A 9,089-nucleotide genomic window follows, 5' to 3' on the forward strand; every position below is an offset into this window, starting at 1 on the left:
ACAGACGCGATAACGTGAACATTTCACATGTCTGAGAGATATCTTCAGTATTCTGTCCAAATTTTTGAAATAATGGAATTTGGGAGATATTTTATCTTAGACTCTTAGCATTCCTAGGCTGATCCACTGCCTGGTGAACTCGTGGTTTCCCCGTTGCCTCGGTTACAGTAAAAATAGCAATGATTCTGGGCACTTGGCTGGGCTTCTTCCAAATCCGCTGAGCCGCGCCTGGGCCCCCGGCCTGCCCCACTGCGAGTCCCAGCTCGGTCCTGGGGCCTGGCCACGCCCGCTGCCGGCCAGCGACCCAGTCGGACCCAATCCAAGTCCCTCCGTTCTTGCCACCCACCACGTAGGCTGATCCTGGCGTGCGCTGCGTGTTCTTTCCTCTTATGTTCTATTCCTTTCTGTTAATAAGAATATGACCTCAGGTAGAGAAAATTAAACAGTCAAGTTTCCAAACAAGATGAGGTGACTTTAAGAATTCAAAGGATGTGATGCACCTGCCCGGGGGAGGTGGGGGGACGTCCCCGCTGCTCCCCCTCCCCGGAAATGCCTGCGTCCAGCGGTGACCTCGGGAACCTGGGGCTGAGTGAGTGGGGGTTCAGAGCCTGCTCGCCCCAGCGTCCTCCAGGCGGTTGGCAGCGCAGCCAGAAGGTGAGGCGGGGCGGGGACGGCACCGAGCAGGAGGTGAGGGCGGGGACCCCGGACGCTAGGTGAGGGCGGTCGCTGCACCCGGGGAGCGGCGAGGGAGGCGGGCCCGGGCGGGAGTGAGGAGGCGGGGACGGGCGGGGACGGGCGGGGATGCGGGGACGCGGCCAGGGCGGGGGCACTGGGCGGGGGCGCGGGCGGTGCCAGTCGAGGTGGCGATGAGGTCGGGCGGGGCGGGAACTGGGGAGATTCGCCAATCGGTGCGGACTTCGGTTCTCCCCAACGCCAGGCCTGGGCAGCTGGGCACTGGGGCGCCGTTCGCCACCCGGCGCGGACTTCGGAACCGGCCCGAGGACTGACTGGCTCTGCCACTCCAGCGCGTCTCCGCTGCACCCGGAGCGCCGGCCGGTCCATTCCCCGCGAGGATGCGCGCCCTGGCGGCCCTGAACACGTCGGCGAGAGAGCGGCTCCTTCCCCGGGACCCCGCGGCTCCCCGGGACCCCGACGCCGCGCGGCCGGCGCGCAGGAGCGCAGTGGAGAGGCTGGCGGCGGATCGCGCCAAGTACGTGCGGGGACGGCCGGGGACTGGCCGGGGCGTCGCTTCCGAGGGCAGCGGCCCCGGGGCGATCAAGTGCCCGGGGAACGACCCTGGGCCCCCGGCCCGCGCCCCCGCCCCGGTGGCGCGCAGGGCTATTGCGCGGAAGCCGTTGAGGCCCGACTCGCTGATCATTTACCGGCAGAAATGCGAGTTCATGAGGGGAGCGGGCGCCGACGGCCCCAGGGCGAGCCTGGTGAAGAAGCTCTTCCAGGGGCCGGGGAAGGACAAGGTGCCGGTGCCCCGGACGGGAGACGAGGGCAAGACCGGGAACCCGGAGACCGTCCCGACCAAGCCTGGCGCTGCAGCGGACCTCGCGCCCCCCGAGACCCCAGCCCCAGCCGCGCGCTCCGCGGCGCCCTCCAGTGTCCCGGCCGCGCCCCCTGGCCCGGAGCCGCGGGTGCTGAGGCGTCGGGGGCTGCAGCGCTCACAGTCGGACCTCAGCTCCCGCTACTCCGCTGCCTTGGCCGAGTCTGACACCTTCTTTCAGTACTGCGGCCTGGACCCCGAGGTGGTGGAGGCCCTGGGGAGGGAGAACTTCACCGCGGGGTCGGACCGTGTGACCCTCAAGGTGCGCAGCGTGAGCGTCGCCACCTCCGGCAGCGGCTTCTCCCGGCACAGCGGCGACGACGACGGGCTGCAGGAGGAGGAGCTGATTGAGCAGGTGCCCAGCACCACTTCGGTCATCGAGAGGAACGCCCGCATCATCAAGTGGCTGTACACCTGTAAGAAGGCCAAGGAGACCCCCAGCCAGGAGCAGAGCAGGACCCGAGGTGTGTGCTCGGAAGGCTGGGGCGGGGCTGGCCGTGTGCGGGGCTGGGAGTCCTGGTGAGTGTGGCCGAGCTGGGCGATGGCCAGTTACAGCTGATGCTTAGAACTGAGTGCGATTTTGAGCTACAGTGTGAAAGAGACCCAAGAGGCAGACGCAGAGGCTTGTGAGTTGAGCCCGCGCTGCTGAAGAGCAGAAGGTACCAATCCAGGTACCTGCAGGTCCAGGCCCTTAGGAGACTGCTGCGTCTGGCTGCCTGGAAAGGCAATTCTGCAAATTAACATGTCCCATTTGACTTATTATGGTGAAAACAGGAGGAATCCAAAGTGCTGCCAGAAAGCAGTTTTACACCCCTAGTATTCTTTCCTGCGCTGAAAACAGCGTGAGAGCCCTAGTTCCTGAGTTCATTGACCTGTGCTGTGGGCGGTCCTGGTGTTTGATTGGAGCTGACCGGTCCACCTGCAGCCCTAGGTAGGCGCTGCTGTGTTACCTGGAACAGAAAGGAAGGCTCCCTGCACTTTCCTGGAGGCCTGTGCTGAAGTGGTAAGAACTTCTCTACAGGATCTTGTCAGCACTTTGGCATTCACTTAGCAACAAAGATCTTTATTTGGCTAAATTTTATTTAAATTGTTTTGAGAGCTTCAGTTTTTTAAACTGGGGAAATTGGACTAGATTGTAACTAGAGTCGATAGTTTATTTGCCCCGATGATACTACAGGAAGTAACTTCCCTTTGGACAACCAGTAGTGCAGGATTGACCTCGAGCTCTTTTTGCTTTTCACTGGGGAACTAAGGAGTGCTGGTCCTCACTGTTACCCTGCCCTTCCCTATGGGCACCTTGGAAAGTAGTGAAGAGAAAGTACCTTTTCAGGGCTGTCTTTGAGAACCAAGAATTTAAACATTGCAACATCTTTTTTTTTTTCTCTTACCCTTCAATGACAACTTGCTATAAGTAAATTTTAAAAATCATGAGATGAAGTTATTGTCTGCCATTGTGATAAATTAACTGAAGATGCATGACAGCCTGTAGAGTTTGGGGGAGGCTGCCCAAGAGATGTTTGCACAGGGCTCACCTATGCTCGACAGCTAAAAAAATCTCCAATAACTTCTCTGGCTATGACTTTAGTATAGACATGAAAATTAATGAGAAGAAGTTAATTTATTCTTTTTCTTGAACTCAGAAGGCTCAGGACTTAAGTTCTTCCTTATAATTTATAGAAGATTTGTGTTTTCCACTAGCCTAAGTCCCCAACAAATATATGTAGGCAAAGTTCTAAAAAGCAAACAAACATTAATTGGTAGTTTTCACAGATTGTCTTTTAGATCTGAGATGAATGAATGCTGGCAAGGGTATTTCCATGATGGCACCATATTTAGGGCAGGAGCTTTGGAGAGTGGCCATGGTGGAGGGACACTGTCTGGTGGAGAGAGCACTAAACAAGAATTAAGGGCCTGTCTTATGTTAGCAAGTGATTCCTGCACTATAGACCAGGCTTCCTTTGTCCATAAAAAGAAAGGAAATAGGCAGATGGTTTTCAACCTCTACATTTTCTAGTCTGTGTAGTAATAACCTGTGTTGCAAGATTGAAACCCAGAAATGGAAAACAAACAAACAGAAAGTTGTCCATTGAAATACGTGAGAAGTAAATTTATGAATAAGCTCCCTCCAGGTAGCCAGAGCATGTGCAGGCAGTAGGTAGACTTGGTGGTATAAATAGTGGTGAGCTAATAATATGGCATAAAAATGAAACCAAAATAAAACCTGACAACATAAAAATAAAAGCAGCCTGCTCTGATCCCTCCAGACCCATGCTGGTTCCCATCTCGAATTAGCCAATGTCAAAATAGTGACCTGAATGAGAATTTCATTGACTTCATAGACTATATCCTAAAGACCTTTTAGGCTTGAACCTATGACAAATATAAGAAGTTTAGTTAGCCTGTGAGAGCTTTCACTTTTGTGACAAGGAGACATAGTTGAAGGAAGAGGGAAAGGGAGAGCAGGTTTGGGAAGGCACTAAGGATGGAGGCAGGAAAAAGGCCCATGGGCTTCTTCCTCCCCTCATGTCTCCCTCCACCTGAATCCCATTTGTTCCAGGCTGGAGACAACAGCAACTGTCTTCTGAGAAGTTTCACATTATTTCTCAGAGTAGGGGGGACAGTCACACAGAAGCTGCCCTAGTTTTTATATGGAATTGGAGTCACCAGCACTATAAAGATTTTCTTTACTAATGTACTTCCCTAGACCCAAGACAGTGTTGTATCTTTGAAACTGCAACGCAAAGACTTACTGCCTGGCTACCGGGGTTGAGGGTATGAGGAGAACACAGTTGCCTGAGCTTTCTCCAGATCACTGGAACAGTGTCTGCTCATGACCTCAGCCCCTTCACAGCTCCCCGCCTCCCAGCACTGGTGTTCCCACTGGAGGAGACCAGCAGGGAAAGCCAGGACAGAGTGTGAACACCTGGCCAGTGGGGCGGTCTTCTGACTTCCCGCAGAAGTCTCTTGTTCTGAGACCAGTTCTGCAACTTCTGGAAGATGTGGAAGCAGGAATATAAGCTGTGCTTTTTCTGCTGAAAGTTATAAGGATTCCTTTTAGGATTTCATGAAAGATTCAGAAAACTTGAGATGAAATAAGGCAGGTTTTCTAAGTGAAAGAGAAAACAGATATGTTTAATCTAGAGGTTTTTGTTCCCTTGGTAGATAGAGATTTATAAATTATAATAAAAGTGTCTCAATTATAATAGAACTAAAAAAGTTTATAAGTTTCTTGCCCTGTGGGGTAAAGATAATTGCTTTTCAAAACTGAGACTATCAGAACTGGGCAATGACTCGTATAATCTGCACACAAGTCCTCTGGGAACCCATGAGTAGTAGTTGGTTGTATGTGAGTCATTTTGGTATTCTGTTTCCCAGAGCTTAGTTTATGAAAATATCTATTTTATCTGCTGTGATTTAGTCATCTTCCTGTCTTTCAATTTATCAAACTGGGGACTTGCCAAAATTTAGATCTTTCTGGTTTTCTGTTTTGCATAGAATATATAAGTTGCTGCTTTTAATACTGGCATAAATAACTTGTTCTTTGGGAAATTAGGGATAAGACATTGCTTAATTTCAAGGCAAAAATGTTCAGACAATTCCACAGCTATCTTCACATTTATCCTTGATGCAAAGAAGAAAGAGGTACCTGTAGAAGCCCACTGAAAGCTCCTGAAACAGAGTTGTGTTCATATTTGCAAAGATGCAGAAGAAATAAACCCGGGACATCCCAGCTTTCTTTTCCTTTCTTCTTTGACTATTCTGAGAAGTTATGCAACTAGGAGCACATTTTTGGCAAACAAGTGGCTTGAGTAGCCATAAGGCCACTCTTCCCTGTCATGATCCGCACCTGGGCCTTTAAGAGATAATGGTGTTTGAAAAGGGAGGAATCTGTCTGCCCTCAGATATTTAGTTCGACTGCCTGCATTGCTTCCTATTTTGTTGTCCAACGCTGTAGTAGTTAGCACTGGCCTTACCAACATTTAAAGAAGTTTTCTTTACTGCCCTATGAGTAGTTGGAGGCAAAGAGAAATTTTTAAAGCCCTGAAAAAGGCCTGCAGGGAGATGGAATTTCTTCTGCCAGAGAAACGAGATGATAGCTGTATTTAATAAAGTTACTGACCTGTTGTCAAAATTTAAAATGCAAAAGAAGATGTTTCAAAATACAGAGAATGTCAAAAAACAAAAACTACAGGGACCAGACCAGTATAATGTTTAGTTTTCATTGTACTAACTTTTGTCTAGACTAGAGTTGATTCACTATTTTTTCTTTAACTCCTCAGGAAGCAAACCTTCCCGGTGATGAAGACTTTTTGAAGGATTTCTTCGGTGACTTGGGATCCCAGGACCATTTGGCCAGCGTGCCTAAGTGACCACATGATTGCTGTTTTACCAGGAATACAGCATCCCATTGACAAAGCTTAAGGGCTCTGAGAAGGTTTAAAATACTACAGAGAATATGGGAACACAGACCTTGAAATTTAGCTGAGGTGTAACAAGCTGAAGCTCTAAGAGGCATTTTCCTTGTTTGAGGTGAAACTAGTGTTGCTTCCAGAGGGCAGCTGGAAACCGTAAAGCTGTTTGGAAATCTTTTTGACTGACTTGGTGACAAAGAGGTACTGTGATGCATTTTAACAATATCTAAGTTGATTTTTTTTTTTAATCAAGGAAAATGAAAACCAAGCATGAATGCCATGGCATGTACTCCTTTTGACCATCCTGGGCTGACCAGCATCATTTAAATCAAAGTACTCACAAAAAGGCATATTCTGCTTCAATTCTGTGGCCAAAAGAGAGTAAACACACACACTCACACACGCTGACCCCAGTTGCCAGAGCATTACTGCACTATAAATGACAGTTAATTCCCAACTCTACTACTGTTTATCTTATTTAACAAGTCAGAAAGCACTTTTAAAATAACTTGAGGGCTACAAGGTCATGCTATTAATGTCATTCTCCATTTGGGGTGTAGGCATGTGGAAGTACCCATTAAAAGATAAGTTAGTGTTTAAATACTGATAAACAAAACCTTTTTTTGTAACTGGACAGTTTCTGGAGAGTTGGCAGAAGAATCTTGGAGTTTCCTTTGGTCAGATGAATACAACATTTCACTTTTGCAGCACTATTTAGAATGTACTCCATAGTTCTCTTGTTCCCAACTTCCAAAAAGAACAGAAAATTTTGGTTTACATGGAACACAGGCATCTGAGGCAGGACCTCTTCACTGCCCCTTGATCTGACTCACACCTCCACATATGACATATCCAACCCAAATTTGACACCAATTCACTCTTTTCTGCAAAGGACATATTTTGAAGCAAGGGACAGCCTGAGGGTGGCTGGAATGAGAATGTTGATGGGGGTTACTGGATCCCTAATTCTGAACTTGCTCATGACACCCAGAGTAAATAGATTCAGATTCAGAACCTTCTGAGAAATAACCCAAAGAAAATTTGTTACCCAGCCAATTCTTCGAAAACTTTGTATGAAAATATATCTTTTCAAGAAGAAAATCATTAGAGAGAAGAATGTGGAGGGGAGAGAAATGAGTTTCTCATTGATATGATATTTTGTTAACCATTTCATTTTGAATTATTCAAGTCTTGGTTAATATTGTATTCTATTTTTGTAACTATTTCACCATGAGAGTAGGTTATTGGGTTACTAAATATTTATTTTCACACAGTTATTAGTCTTCAGATAGTTTTATTTTACTTCAGATGATTTTAGTTTTTATCAGTATAATTTTAAATCATGTTTTTCTTGGTCATCTCATTGTGTATATTGTATAATTGGATTTTCATTGACTGCAAGTGGAGTGTCTGCCACTCCATTAAGTACTCAGTACTCAAATAAGTACTGTTTTCAAATAAGTATTGTTTTCAAATAAGTCCCAGATACACATTTAGGGAGTCTTTGCTGGCCACCAGATGTACCTGTCTGAATATAGATTCTGTCAGGACAGCAGGTCCCCTGATCTAAGAATTTTCCCCAAAGTTTGCTCTAAAAATGCTGCTATTTTGCTGTTCACTATATTGCACTTAGTTTAAAAAAAAAAAAAAGATAATGTTAAAGATGACAGCAGTTTTTTAAATGATCTTTTCATATACCCAATTCCCTTATTTTCAGATGTCCCATTAATTTTATATATGAAAGCTTTAAGTAAAAGTGTGTATGCCTTTCTACTGTCAGAACAGGATGGATGCAGCCTGGGGTGGATTTATTTAAGATGAAAATGGTGCAGACTCACCATTCACATCACAGGTGAAAAATATAAAAACAAAATGGTTTCCACTAAAACCACCAAGATCTTTTAGAGATGTTTGCACCTTTGGTGGTGGTACAGGAAAAGAAAAGAATTCAGCTGGAGTGAATTCTAGAAGTAGATATCAGAAAACGGGCATGAAGAACAGGGGAACTGGGTGGCATCAGACTCCTAAAGAAGTGAGTTAATTTTCCTTCCCTTCCATTCAGATTCATGCCACGGCTCCATGTCTTCAGTATGTGTAAGAGGTGAGAAGTTCTTTCTTCAGCCAGGGGCGGTGGCTCACACCTTTAATCCCAATGCTTTGAGAGGCCAAGGTGGGAGGATCATTTGTGCCCAGGGGTTCAAGTCTGCAGTGAACCATGATTGCACCACTGCACTCCAGCCTGAGTGACAGAGCAAGACCCTGACCCTATCCCTAAAAATATATATAAAAAGTAAAACTAAAGAACTTCTTGCCTAAACCTGAATTACCCCAATTTGCTGAGTGACTTTGAGAAAAATTAGACTGTTTAGTTCAGTCTGGATGAAAAGCTTGCGATTGCTTTCCACGAGAATGAGCAATAGTGACAGCTGCAAGGTACTGTTATTTGTTCATGAAAGAATGACAATTTAAAAAAATGTAATTAAACATAATGGAATGTGTTAAACTGCTGGGCACTGAAACTGACAAAAAGGAGGCTTTATTGAACATTGCCCTTTTTCAGTTGGTTCAAAGTTCAGCACTGTGGTTATCATTGGTGATGCCAGGAAACATTAGTAGACTTTGACAATTGCTTTGGTAGTTTCTAAACAGAGTTTTTTTCTCTACACTATTTGCAACTGGAGTGCAATATTGTATATTCTGTATTAAAGAAATAAAGTATTTTTATCATTTATTAATACTAATTTATGAGTTTGAATAATGAGGCAAAAAGTTGAGATGAGAGTCTGCTCATTACAGTTCCTTGCCTTCTGTTTTCTACCATTCTTGAGTGTTCTCTCATCAGATTATCAGTAGAAATGAGGGGAAGGCATTCCAAGGCTTGTCCTGGGTGAGTTGTATGGCACCTGAAATCATCAACTTTCCTCAAGATGAAATGCAGTCAAAGCAATTTTGAATATTCTGAACTTTGCTTTCCTTCAGTTGTGTTTAATTGTTTCACCAGTCTTTTGCTTAAAATATTTTTCTTCGTGTTTTATTAACATGGTCATTGAAAATGGGCACAAAGATACAAACAAAAGCACAGTTTGTAATCTTTCTCATCAGGAAATTAAGTGAAGGCAGGCTCT

The 9,089-nt window shown here is 46.1% G+C and overlaps 1 protein-coding gene across 4 annotated transcripts; it reads left to right on the top strand.

The window, feature by feature from the left end:
- The first annotated feature begins 219 nt into the window (after nucleotides 1-219).
- On the top strand, nucleotides 220-8,695 carry FAM110C (family with sequence similarity 110 member C). 4 transcript variants are annotated; one of them, XR_012421824.1, is made up of 3 exons: nucleotides 220-654; nucleotides 938-2,016; nucleotides 5,833-8,695. XR_012421824.1 is itself a non-coding variant. In XM_005576672.4 (2 exons), exons 1-2 carry the CDS (start codon nucleotides 1,074-1,076, stop codon nucleotides 5,850-5,852), a joined length of 963 nt encoding a protein of 320 aa, XP_005576729.2. In that variant the 5' UTR covers nucleotides 954-1,073; the 3' UTR covers nucleotides 5,853-8,695. The 4 variants fall into 4 exon arrangements, 1 of the variants encoding a protein (XP_005576729.2); XR_012421825.1 differs by having other exon boundaries at nucleotides 938-2,555; nucleotides 5,833-7,562; XR_012421823.1 differs by lacking the exon at nucleotides 220-654 and having other exon boundaries at nucleotides 954-2,555; nucleotides 5,833-7,562.
- Nucleotides 8,696-9,089: the final 394 nt, after the last annotated feature.

Source organism: Macaca fascicularis, chromosome 13 (genome assembly GCF_037993035.2).
Source record: "Macaca fascicularis isolate 582-1 chromosome 13, T2T-MFA8v1.1".
NCBI classification, from domain to species: domain Eukaryota; kingdom Metazoa; phylum Chordata; class Mammalia; order Primates; family Cercopithecidae; genus Macaca; species Macaca fascicularis.

Bases quoted from the DNA above. Each gene is read 5' to 3' on its own strand.
- FAM110C (XM_005576672.4), top strand. From the start codon at position 1,074: ATGCGCGCCCTGGCGGCCCTGAACACGTCGGCGAGAGAGCGGCTCCTT. The intron at 2,017-5,832 runs GTGTGTGCTCGG...TTAACTCCTCAG, and splicing joins GGAGCAGAGCAGGACCCGAG to GAAGCAAACCTTCCCGGTGA.